The 11,809-nt window shown below is 30.1% G+C and overlaps 1 protein-coding gene across 1 annotated transcript; it reads right to left on the bottom strand.

Annotated features, from left to right (window-relative positions):
* Positions 1 to 5,297: 5,297 nt before the first annotated feature.
* LOC115697880 (cannabichromenic acid synthase) lies at positions 5,298 to 7,078 on the bottom strand. The gene is given in 2 exon segments (XM_030625046.2): positions 5,298 to 6,900; positions 6,902 to 7,078. Coding segments are annotated over 2 exon segments (1,638 nt in total). The 5' UTR covers positions 7,037 to 7,078; the 3' UTR covers positions 5,298 to 5,397.
* Between the last annotated feature and the right edge of the window lie 4,731 nt (positions 7,079 to 11,809).

Below are 11,809 nucleotides of genomic sequence, written 5' to 3'. Positions count from 1 at the left end.
CTAAACTTTGGCTTGTAGGCGAGTTAGTCTCATCAAAAATAACATGAATAGATTCTTCAACAAAATTAGTTCTTTTGTTATATATTCTATAAGCTTTACTATGAGTTTAATTCCCTATAAAATTCCAACATCGGATTTTGCATCAAATTTTCCAAGGTTATCCTTGGTGTTTAAAATTTAGCATTTGCATTTAAAAACTCTAAAATAGCCAATGTTGGGTTTTCTCCCATTCCAAAGCTCATGAGGGGTTTTATTCATGTTGGGCCTAATGAAAACACAATTCAAAATATAACAAGAATTACTGATGGCCTCGACCCAAAAATATTTTGGTAGTGAGATTTCATTTAGCATCGACCTAGTCGTTTCTTGAATTGTTCTATTATTCCTTTGTACAACTCCATTTTGTTGTAGATTTCTTGGAGCCAAAAAGTTATGGTTAAAACCATGTTCATCACAAAAAAATTCTAAGGCATCATTGTCAAACTCACCACTGTGGTCACTCCCAATGGAGGTAATAGAATATCCTTTTTCATTTTGCACACTCTTACAAAATTTGACAAGATTTTCCAACACATCACTTTTAAGTGTCAAGAAAATAAACCAAGTAAATCTTGAAAAGTCATCAAAAATTACAAATGCAAAGTATTTACAACCAAGACTAGAAATTGTAGAAGGTCCAAATAAATCAATATGAAGCAATTGCAAAGGTGTAGTAGTTGAAATCTCTTTCTTAGAATGAAAAGATGTTTTAATTTGTTTTCCAAATGGGCTTGCATAACAAAGTTTATCTTTGACAAAGGAATAGATGGAAACCAGTAACAAGATCTTTTCTAACTAATTTTGAGATAGAATCCATACTAGCATGTCCTAATTTTCTATGCAATAACAAAGATTAGGACATAATTGACTAATACTAACGGTTAAATATTTATTTTTACTATCAAATGAATCAACATCAATAACATACACATTATCCTTCCTTTCTCCAAGGAAAATAACTTCATTGGTTGAAGCATTTTCAATGGAGCAGTTTGAGGATTCAAACATAACACGAAAACCTGTATCACATAATTGACTAATACTAAGCAATTCATGTTTAAGATTATCAACAAGAAGCTCATTTTTTATACATGGAGGGTATACGTTACCGACATCACCAAGTCCTAAGATTTTCCCTTTTGAGCTCTCTAAAAGTGACAAAGCCACTTTCCTTGCTTTTAAAGCTTGAAAATCTTGATGGATCATCGGTCATATGCTTTGAACATCCACTATCCATGAACCATAAGCTTCGACTCTTTCTTATTGATTCCTAGAAAAACAAGTTCATTTGTTGGCTTTTGGTACCCACATAATTTTTGGTCCTTTCTTGTTATTATAGAACCCTTTGGTACCCATTTAGTGTTGCCTAGACATTCATATTTCTTCACATGACAATAGGAAATAGTATGGCCATCTTAGTTACAATATGAGTATGTAAAGTGAGGTACACTAGATGATTTCACAAAAAAGTTTCTTAAGAACTTTTATTTTGTACTAGGATCATAACCAATGCCACTTTTTGAAAAACCACATGATTGGCTTCCTAGCATAAGATCATAACCTTCTTTACCTCTAGTGAAAGTATATATGTCATTCTTTAGGCTTTTCACTTATGCATTTAAATGAACAATTTTTTTCTTATATGAAGCACATGTAGCACATTGAGACATACCTAAAAGTTCCTCTCATTTATTTTCAAAATCTTAATTTCTTTTAGAATCATGTTGGTCTTCTCTCTAAGAGTTTTGTTTTTAACAAACGATTTACCAAAATCATTAAATAGTTCCTTAAATGAATTAGACAACTCATCATATAACATATCTAGGTTATCATCATCATTTTTACTATCACAATCATTTTGGCTAGAAATGCTTACCCCATCATCGAGTGCCAGCATGCACATGTTTGCTACTTCATTCTTTACTTCATCTTCGGAGTCCTCTTCATCACTATTGAGCCATTCCGCCAACATTGCCATTCCTTTGTATTTGTTCTTCTTCCTCGTTGGACAATCCATTTTCATGTATCTGGGCTTCTTGCATTCAAAGCAAATTGGTGGATCATCTTTGCTCCTTCTTTCTTTTGAGTCACTCCCTCTTTGTGGCTTCTTTCCAAAGTTCTTTTTGAATTTCATGAACTTTTTGTTTTTCTTGGAGAAGAGTGCCAAGTCCTCCATGTGACTACATAAGCTATCCTCATCTTCTTCACTAATGTCATGGGAGGAGGTAGACTTGAATGCAGTTTTCTTCTTTTTCTTCTCAACTTCCTCTTGTTCTTAAGAAGTCATGAAAATTTCATGGTTCATGAGTGAGCTAATTAATTCTTCCAAGGAAAGTGTTGAGAGATCTTTGGCTTAATGAATGGAAACCACTTTCCCTTGATAAGTCTTGGTGATACTTCTTAAAATCTTGGTCACCATATCCTTTTGAGTAAGTACTATGCTAAGAGAATTAAAACCAGTAGTAATTGTAGTAAAGCGAGTATACATGTTAGCAATGGTTTTATCTGCTTTCATCTTAAAGTTCTCATATTTAGTGGAATAAATTTGAATTTTAGTCTCTTTCATAGCACTAGTTCTTTGATGAATAACTTTAAGCATTTTCCACATATCAAAAGCGGTTGAGGCTTGTTCAATATTTTTGTATATGTCTTTATCCAAACCACATATAAGTGCATATTTAGCTTTAGCATTTTTAGAAAGCATTTTCTTATCATTCTCATATACCTCATAAGTCTTAATTACTTCTACACCATTTATAACATGTTTAGCAATGTAAGGACCACTAGACACAATATGCCACAAATAATAGTCTACAGATTGAAGGTAAGTTTTCATTCTAATTTTTCGATAAGGAAAATATACTCCATTGAAGTATGGTGCTCTATTTGTGCTAAAACCTTCCAACATGTTATTTTGTGAATTACTTGGAAACGCCATGCTCTAGATAGTGAAATCTAATCAAATAAATTGACCCTTTCCTCTGATATCAATTGTTAGCCCAAGAAATATTTTTAAGAGGGGGTTGAATTGGAAATTTAAGCTAATTTCGGTAAATTGAAAACTTTTAACACAAAACTATGCAATTAAACACTTAATCAAATAAATGCAAGTAATATGGCAAGAAATAATGTATAGCAAATAATCAAACTTTTAAAGTAAAGAGTTTAAGGGTAAGAAATTTCAAACTCTCGATTTTTACAAGGTTCGGTAGAGCTAAGCCACTTATGTCCTTGGTCTTCAAAGCTATGGACCTAGCTTTGAGTTCCAACATCGAGCCAAGTTAACAGGCTTGACTAACCCTTACAATCAGGAAATTTTCACCAAGGTGTTTCCAAACATCTTACAATAGTTTTACAACGCCAAGGACTATTAACCTCTTTCTCAGATTGTTGTAGTGACAATCTCGCTATAACTGAGTTATTTACAATACAAGTGCCAACCTCACCTCAATCACAATATGAAATTGTGTTTGAAATTACAAACAAAATCACTCTTGAATTATGATAATACAATAGAAACCTAGATTGATAAACAAAAATTTTCGCTCAAAGTATGTGAAAAGTGTTTGTTGGATTTTAAACTTGGAAGCTCATTAATCTCACATGAATATGTTAGGTATATGATATAAATGCTCATTTAACTCCTATTGTTGAGTAAAAATCAAGTTTATATAGTGTTGGTGTGAAAAGTAGCCGTTTATAGCCGTTAGCACGCATTTCAAAATAAATCTTGGGAAAAATAGACTTCTATTTTTAAAACAGAATACCTATTCTGTGAAAAACGGACTACCTTTTTGAAAAAAGGTAGGCTGAAAATCAGGCAGTTTCAAAACATGCATTTTTCGACACTATAACGTGGATAACTCTTTACTCGATTATCTATTTTTAAAAATTCTAATTTTGTTCTCTTAGTTAAACAAAATGTGATTTAGAAATTCAATTAATTTTTTTTTTGAACCATCAAGTGAGAAAACTTACTGCACAAGTTAGTGAGTGGGCCAAAATTTGTACTTATAAACCCTACTGTGCTATGCAAATCACTTTAAGAAGACTGAAGTAAATTTATACCATTTGATTTTGTGTAGTGTTGATGTAGATGAGCTTTCTAGCTTGATTTATATGTTTTGATCCAAAGTGTACTTTTCCTGAGAGTAGACTTTTACTTTGAGTTTCAGGTTGACTTTTGACTTTGAGATTTTGAAGACCTCTTTTGAATAGGGTCTTGAGTTGTTGATCCCTTGATGAATCTTTTGCTCTTGATATGCTTGTTGAATCCATTTTTAGTCAATTTAAGGAGTTTGGTAAAAATACCAATTTTTCTTGAAAAATTTATTTAATAACAAATAATAATTAAATATTTGTTAATCATCAAAACAAGGAGAGCTCTTGGCTATTTAGCAATCACACAACTCACACTCTCAATTGGGATTCATTTACCATACATTCAGATTGTTTGGTGGAAAATTCAATCTTTAAAATGTGACAATTGGGTCAAAGTAATGAATCGGAATAGAATGGAAAGAAATAATTTTTGATTCATTCCTTTATTTGGTTGCATTTTAAAGTATTAGAATATTATTCCAATAAAATAAGTTTTCCATCATTTTGGTGGGATGATTATACTATTTTGAATTGGAATGAAATATTATTCCAATGCAAGATGATAAAATATTTTATAATTTTTTTATCAATTTTTGTAATACATTTTAAATTCTATACTATTTCATTACTATTCCTATTTTCATTCCCATTCACATTCTTATTTTTTTGTTATCATTCCTCTCATGTAAATACTACCTTAATTATGGAAGAGTTCTTGAAGGTTATCTAAAGTTTTCTACTCTATAATATAAGTTTGTATTTTGAATTATGTTAATCTTGATTGTCTTGAGTTTGTAGAAATTTTGGTTGGTAATGCGAGAGCTAGCTTGTTGAATTTCTAAGGAGAGGGATATGTGGATCTCAAACATTTTTATCATTAATCTAATTGAACCAAAAGTTCTTTAATAAAGTAAAATAAGATTATAACTTATCTACATATACTCAAAATTCTAAAAAGTAACTCTAGATTATAATTAAAAAAAAAAAAGTCAATACACAATATTCTTTTACTATAAAACTTCAATTATCATTTTAAGAACACGTACCAAAAATTTTAATAATAAATATATTATAATGTTCTAATCCATGAACATGTAAACTAAAATTGTTCCATAAACATATAAGCTCAAATAATATTATTTTATTTTCTATTGAAATAAGAAAGACAATTTATTTTATTACATATATCTTATGATAGTCTACACAGTTGTAATGTAGATTTTCATACTTGGGAGCATACATAGTATGGGTAGATAATTAATGATGACGCGGTGGAAGAGGTGGGATACTTTGTTCGTTTCTAAAAAAATTATTGGGATCAGCTTTGGTTTTCACCTTAACTAACCTGTTAAAATTTTTACCAAAATACTTTTCACCCCAAATACGTGCTTGTGTGTAATTATTAGGACTCTCAGGATTAGATTTTCCTAAATCAAGGTCCCTATAATTGAGATACGCCAATCTTGGATTTTGGGACACACAAGGAGTTGTGAAATTATAAACACTTCGAACCCAGTTTATATGCTTTTCGTTATCTTCTTGCTTCTCCCAGGTAGCAGTGTACCAAAGTTCATACATTATTCCAGCTCGATGAGGGAATGGAATTGCTGATTCTGAAATCTCATCCATTATACCATCGTAAGGGTACAACACATACATCCCAACTCCTACCTCTTCTTCATATAATTTTTCCAAAATTTTGACCATTGCAGTTTCAGGTATTAGTTTCTTAACATAGTCTAACTTAATTGAGAAAGCCGTCTTCTTCCCAGCTGATCTATCAAGAAAAATTTCCTTTTTAAAATTAGCAGTGTTGTAATTTACAACACCACTGTAGAAGATGGTTGTATCAATCCAGCTCAATTCTTTGCAATCAGTTTTTTTAATACCCAACTCAGGAAAGCTCTTGTTCATCAAGTCAACTAGACTATCCACTCCACCAAGAAAAATGGAAGAGAAGTAACCATGTACTGTAGTCTTATTCTTCCCATGATTATCTGTAATATTCCTAGTTCTGAAGTGAGTCGTGAGCATTAAATCTTTGTCATACTTGTAAGCAATATTTTGCCATTTGTTAAATAACTTGACAAGCCCATGTGTCTCCATGTTCTTTTTAACACTGAATATAGTAGCCTTTGATGGGACAACAACAAGTTTGATTTTCCATGCTGCAATGATTCCAAAGTTTTCTCCTCCTCCACCACGTATAGCCCAAAATAGATCTTCTCCCATGGATTTTCGATCTAGAACTTTTCCATCAACATTGACTAAGTGTGCATCAATGATATTATCAGCCGCAAGGCCATAATTTCGCATCAATGCTCCATAGCCTCCTCCACTAAAGTGTCCACCTACGCCAACAGTAGGGCAATACCCACCAGGAAAACTAAAATTCTCATTCATCTCATTGATCCAATAATAAACTTCTCCAAGGGTAGCTCCGGCTTCAACCCACGCAGTTTGGCTATGAATATCTACTTTGACCGTATGCATGTTTCTCAAGTCTACTATAGCAAATGGGACTTGAGATATGTAGGACAAACCCTCAGCATCATGGCCACCGCTTCGAGTTCGAATCTGCAAACCAACTTTCTTGGAGCAGAGAATACTGGCCTGGATATGGGAGAAATTTGAAGGAGTGACAATAACGAGTGGTTTTGGGGTTGTATCAGAGGTGAATCTAAGATTTTGTATTGTCGAATTCAGGACAGACATATACAATTGGTCGTGTTGAGTGTATATGAATTTTGGATTTCTTTGGATTGTTAGGAATATATTCCGAGAAGCATTTAAGGAAGTTTTCTTGAGGATTAGCTATTGAAATTTGGATATTGAATGAGAGAAAGAAAAATATTATTTTGCAAACAAACCAAAAGGAGAATGTTGAGCAATTCATTTTTCTTCAGTCCTAATGATATTTTGAATTATTATGAATAGAGAACTATCCTATTTATAATATTATATATTGGAGTTGGGGCAAATGAATAGACATAAATATTTTATAATTTGATAGTTCCTTTAAATAGTCAGATGCGATAAAAAAATAAATTAACTAAAATTAGGCACATTTGTTAGGTGAAGCCCTTATTTAAAATAAATGTACATTATACATTGAATAGTTTGGCATCATTTAAAATTGGCTATTGGAAAAAAAAACAAGAAATTGACTATAGTAGCTAGTTTGTGGGATATAGGTGTGATGTCGCCCAATTAGTTATACTTCGGTCACGATAGTAAACAGATTATATGTCGTATCCACAGGGAGGTAATGTACCACTTAAGATTAGTATAAATAGAATATGGTAAAAATATAAATAAATTAAAAATAAGAAAATAATAAGTGAAAGGGTGTTATCAGATAAAAAACTTGGTAAGGTAGAAATATAGTCATGCAAATCCTATTCTAATACCGATATTAATTCAAAACACAGTCTTAATTCTACCCCATTAATTACAACTAGAAGATGTATATAATAAAAGCGCAAATTAAATAATCTTAAATAAATTGAATCTTACCTCTAACTTAACAAAGATATCATATTATATATCATAAATCGACAAAAACCAATGTTGGCAGAATGCAGTAAACGACATACAATATAATAAATACATCAAAATAATTAATAGTCTAACTTACATAAGAAAAACATGACTGAACTTATATAAAAGATACTATTAAATTTGGAAGAAAAATTATCAGATGAAGAATAATTTAATAAATGAGATATGGAGATGAAGAATAATTTAATAAATGAGATATGGAGATGAAACACATAGGAATCAATATCAATATTAAAAATAAGAAGTACAAAGCTACACTCTAACCTCAGCAATATTACTATTTTAATACACTCATTTTTGTCACTAAAATAAGTATAAATAAAATAATAATAGGAGAGAAAAATAAAATAGCAAAATGTATTTTCTCTACTCTAAAATCTAATAAATTTTACAATAAAAAGGGTGTAATTTATAGTGAAAGTTGGCTCTCCAAAATTGTATTTTTGTGTACCATTTAGTGGGCTAAATGGCACAAAAAACTGACTGTAGTGGTAGAAGATAATATGGGAGACACTTGGCGAGATGGTGGAGAAAGTGGAGCAATTGGTGAATGTGACCTACGCTCATCAGATGATTGTTGGGGGAGTGGGAACAAACATGACTTTCTTTGCTGAAGTCCACTCCCATGTTCAAATGAAATGAAATAGTGCCAATTATATGATATTGAGATGTTGTGTGAAGAGTGGACTCTTGATCACTTGGATAAATATCTTGGGCTTTGACCTTGCTTTGGCCCACTTGAAGAAACGAGTTTGTAAAAGGACTAGGCAGTTTACACGTGATTCATCAAGACCATTATATTCCTTGACACTATTGTTAATTTATAGTAGAAATTAAATAGTATATGGAAAAATTATAAGAGTTAATATTTTTATGGCATAAATAAATAATGTTTTGGGGTTATGGATATTTTAGTTTTTTTACATTAATATATATTTTTTTATGCCATATTTTTATAAAAAATTGTAAAAATCCCATAGTTTACTTTTTTTTTTTATATATATAATATTAAATTAAATGCTTGACTCAAGCTAAGTACCAATGGCGGTGTCTCTGTACGTGTGTGGAGAAAAGCAGTGGGATCGAATGATTAGAGTTGGCAATAGGTGGGTTTCCAGTGCCAGTTGATGAGATCCCGACCGTTAGATTTATTGTCAGAGATGCAATTTCAGTCCTTGAAAATCTCTTTACGCGTATGGTCGTACCTTGGGGATGTCCCAACCGGGTCACGAATCTAATTTTGATCCGAGTAGTCACACGATTCAGGTGAAGCTGGGTTGGATAAGCCATTTGTTTTGGAGAATTAAATTGATCGATGATGAGAATGCAAAGGAATTGAAATAGTGTTTCTTATGGAAGAGAGAAGGAGAAAGATGAAGACAAAGCAGATAATAAAAACAAAGGGGAGTAGAGGAACCTTCTTATGGTAAAGATTGAATATTATAATATCTGCCATAGACATCGTCACAGCGTCAAAAGTAAGAACTAAGAAAATTTTCTAAAACATGCAACAATTAGCAGATTTATTGAATAAATTTCAAAATTCAAAGCATTTTTTGGAAAGAAAAGAAAAATGTGCAATAGTATAGAATATCTTAGGATGCTTACTTCTTCCACTGTAATTCTAAAAAACTAAGGACTTTCTCTTCCTCTAATTCCCATTATATCACTCTAGAATTGCTACTAGATATTATCAAGTATAAAACTTTTCAATTCAATATGATACCCATACAATTTTCAGTAGCAAAATATTATCAAATTTAACATCACAATATAGCTAATATAAGATCTTTTTGGTTCAACCACACCCATTTTTATATTAAAATGTCAGAATTTTCGGGCTCAGTTCACCAAATATAAGAAAAATTTTAGTTTTAAATACATGACATAAATTAAAAAGACAAAAGAGGCATAGAAAATACCATATCTTGCCCATAATTGAGGTTCAACTCCTTTGCATTCCAAGATCAAGAATGGAAGCCTCCGCTTCAATGCTTTCAAATCTTGGTAGTTTTTCTCTACAAATGTTCTGCCAAATAAAAGAGCACAAATCATTTTTGTAAGTCATTAACAAAAGTCTTTATTTTGAGTTAATTATGTGTTATTATTTGTTAATCTTATTTTTTTAATAAAAATAATCAGTTTCATTATCTTATATTTTTGAGTTATTTGTGTGATATAATTTGTTATGGAACCGGTTCTGTATATATTTATGCTTTAGTATTTTTGGAATTGATCCCCAACTTTTCTTAAGAAAAACATTATAAGCAATTTTATGAGGTATTATGTGTTATTTATTTTTGTTCATTTTGTTGTGGAACTCATTTTTTTTTTTAAATTATATTTTAGTTTCTTCTTTTTCTTTTAATTATAACCAGTTTGAATTATTCTGTGTTATTTATTTTTATTCATTATGTTATAGAACCGGTTCTATTTTAATTATAACCGGTTTGAGTTATTTGGTGTTATTTGTTTTCATTTATTATAAGACTGTTATAAAACCAGTTATATTTTAATTATAACCGGTTTAAGTTATTCATTGCTATTTGTTTTTATTTATTATAAGATTGTTATAGAACCCGTTCTATTTTAATTATAATTGGTTTGAGTTATTTTGTGTTATTTGTTTTTATTGTTTATGCTATAAAACCGGTTCTATTTGAATTATAACCGGTTTGAGTTATTTAGTGTTATTTTTTTTTTATTTATTATAAGATTGTTATAGAACCAGTTCTATTTTAATTATAACCGGTTTGAGTTATTCATTGTTTTTTGTTTTTATTTATTATAAGACTGTTATAGAACCGATTCTATTTTAATTATAATTGGTTTGAGTTATTTTGTGTTATTTGTTTTTATTGATTATGTTATAAAACCGGTTCTATTTGAATTATAATCGGTTCAATTTTAATTATAACCGGTTTGAGTTATTTAGTGTTATTTATTTTTATTTATTATAAGACTGTTATAGAACCAGTTCTATTTTAATTATAACCGGTTTGAGTTATTTGTTATTATTTGTTATTATTTGTTTTTATTTATTATAAGACTGTTATAGAACTAGTTCTATTTTAATTATAATTGGTTTCAATTATTTTGTGCTATTTGTTTTTATTTATTATGTTATAAAACCTGTTCTATTTGAATTATAACCGGTTTGAGTTATTCATTATTATTTGTTTTTACTTATTATGTTATAGAACTTGTTCTATTTTAGTTTATATTTGAGACATTTAACTCCGATGATTTTTTCAATATCGGTGATTTTTCCAGCGACTTTTTCGATACTAATGAGTTTTATTGAATTATTTATTTTAGAAATTGATTTTTAAATTTAATTAATTTAAGGAGCCAGATTATAATTAATTTTTAGAACCGGTTCTATTGATTAGTTTGGTTATCTATAATTAATTGTTTATTATATATTTATTTTATTATAATTAATTTTTATTATTATTATTATTTATAAGTATTCATATTTTATTGATCACTAAATTAACAGTTATATTTTGAATAGTAGAATTTAAGTGTATATATTTTAATTTATCATTATGAGCATATGTAAATCTTTGTGAAGAACGAATACACATGTTTCGAAGATTATGTAAATCTTTGGAGTGAATGAATGTTCTGCTTTGTTTTTTAGTTATATTTTTGTATTTGATTTTTTTTATCGATTGCTTTTCTGTGTAGTTGATTGTTGTTGATTAATTCACGTTTGTGATTTGCAAGTTGCTAAGATTAAGCTGTTGATTATTGGCCGTCATTGTTTTTTTTTTTTTTTCAGTTTGGCTTTGTTCTTGATGATCGGCGATGGCAGTCAGACATAAGGGAGATGATCTCCATGTTGGAAATATTTTACCAGGATCTAGATTTACTACCATGTATGTTTCATTAACATCCTAATATGAATTCTAAAATAATGAAATAAACAAATATGGGTTCAAGAAAACCTTACATTGGGTGCTGCGGAATATAGTGACTCCTTCCGTTCAGATCTCTAGTGCTTGATTCCTTTCTGTAGCAGAACTTAACAAGATCTGAACCTGGATCTCTTTCTCTCATTCATTGATGCTGATTCTCCTTCTTGTTGATTGGATTCTTCACA

Source organism: Cannabis sativa, chromosome 7 (assembly GCF_029168945.1).
Source record: "Cannabis sativa cultivar Pink pepper isolate KNU-18-1 chromosome 7, ASM2916894v1, whole genome shotgun sequence".
In the NCBI taxonomy this organism is placed as follows: Eukaryota; Viridiplantae; Streptophyta; class Magnoliopsida; order Rosales; family Cannabaceae; genus Cannabis; species Cannabis sativa.
The sequence above is the reverse complement of the archived record's forward strand: the minus strand, read 5'-3'. Positions and strand labels throughout refer to the sequence as shown.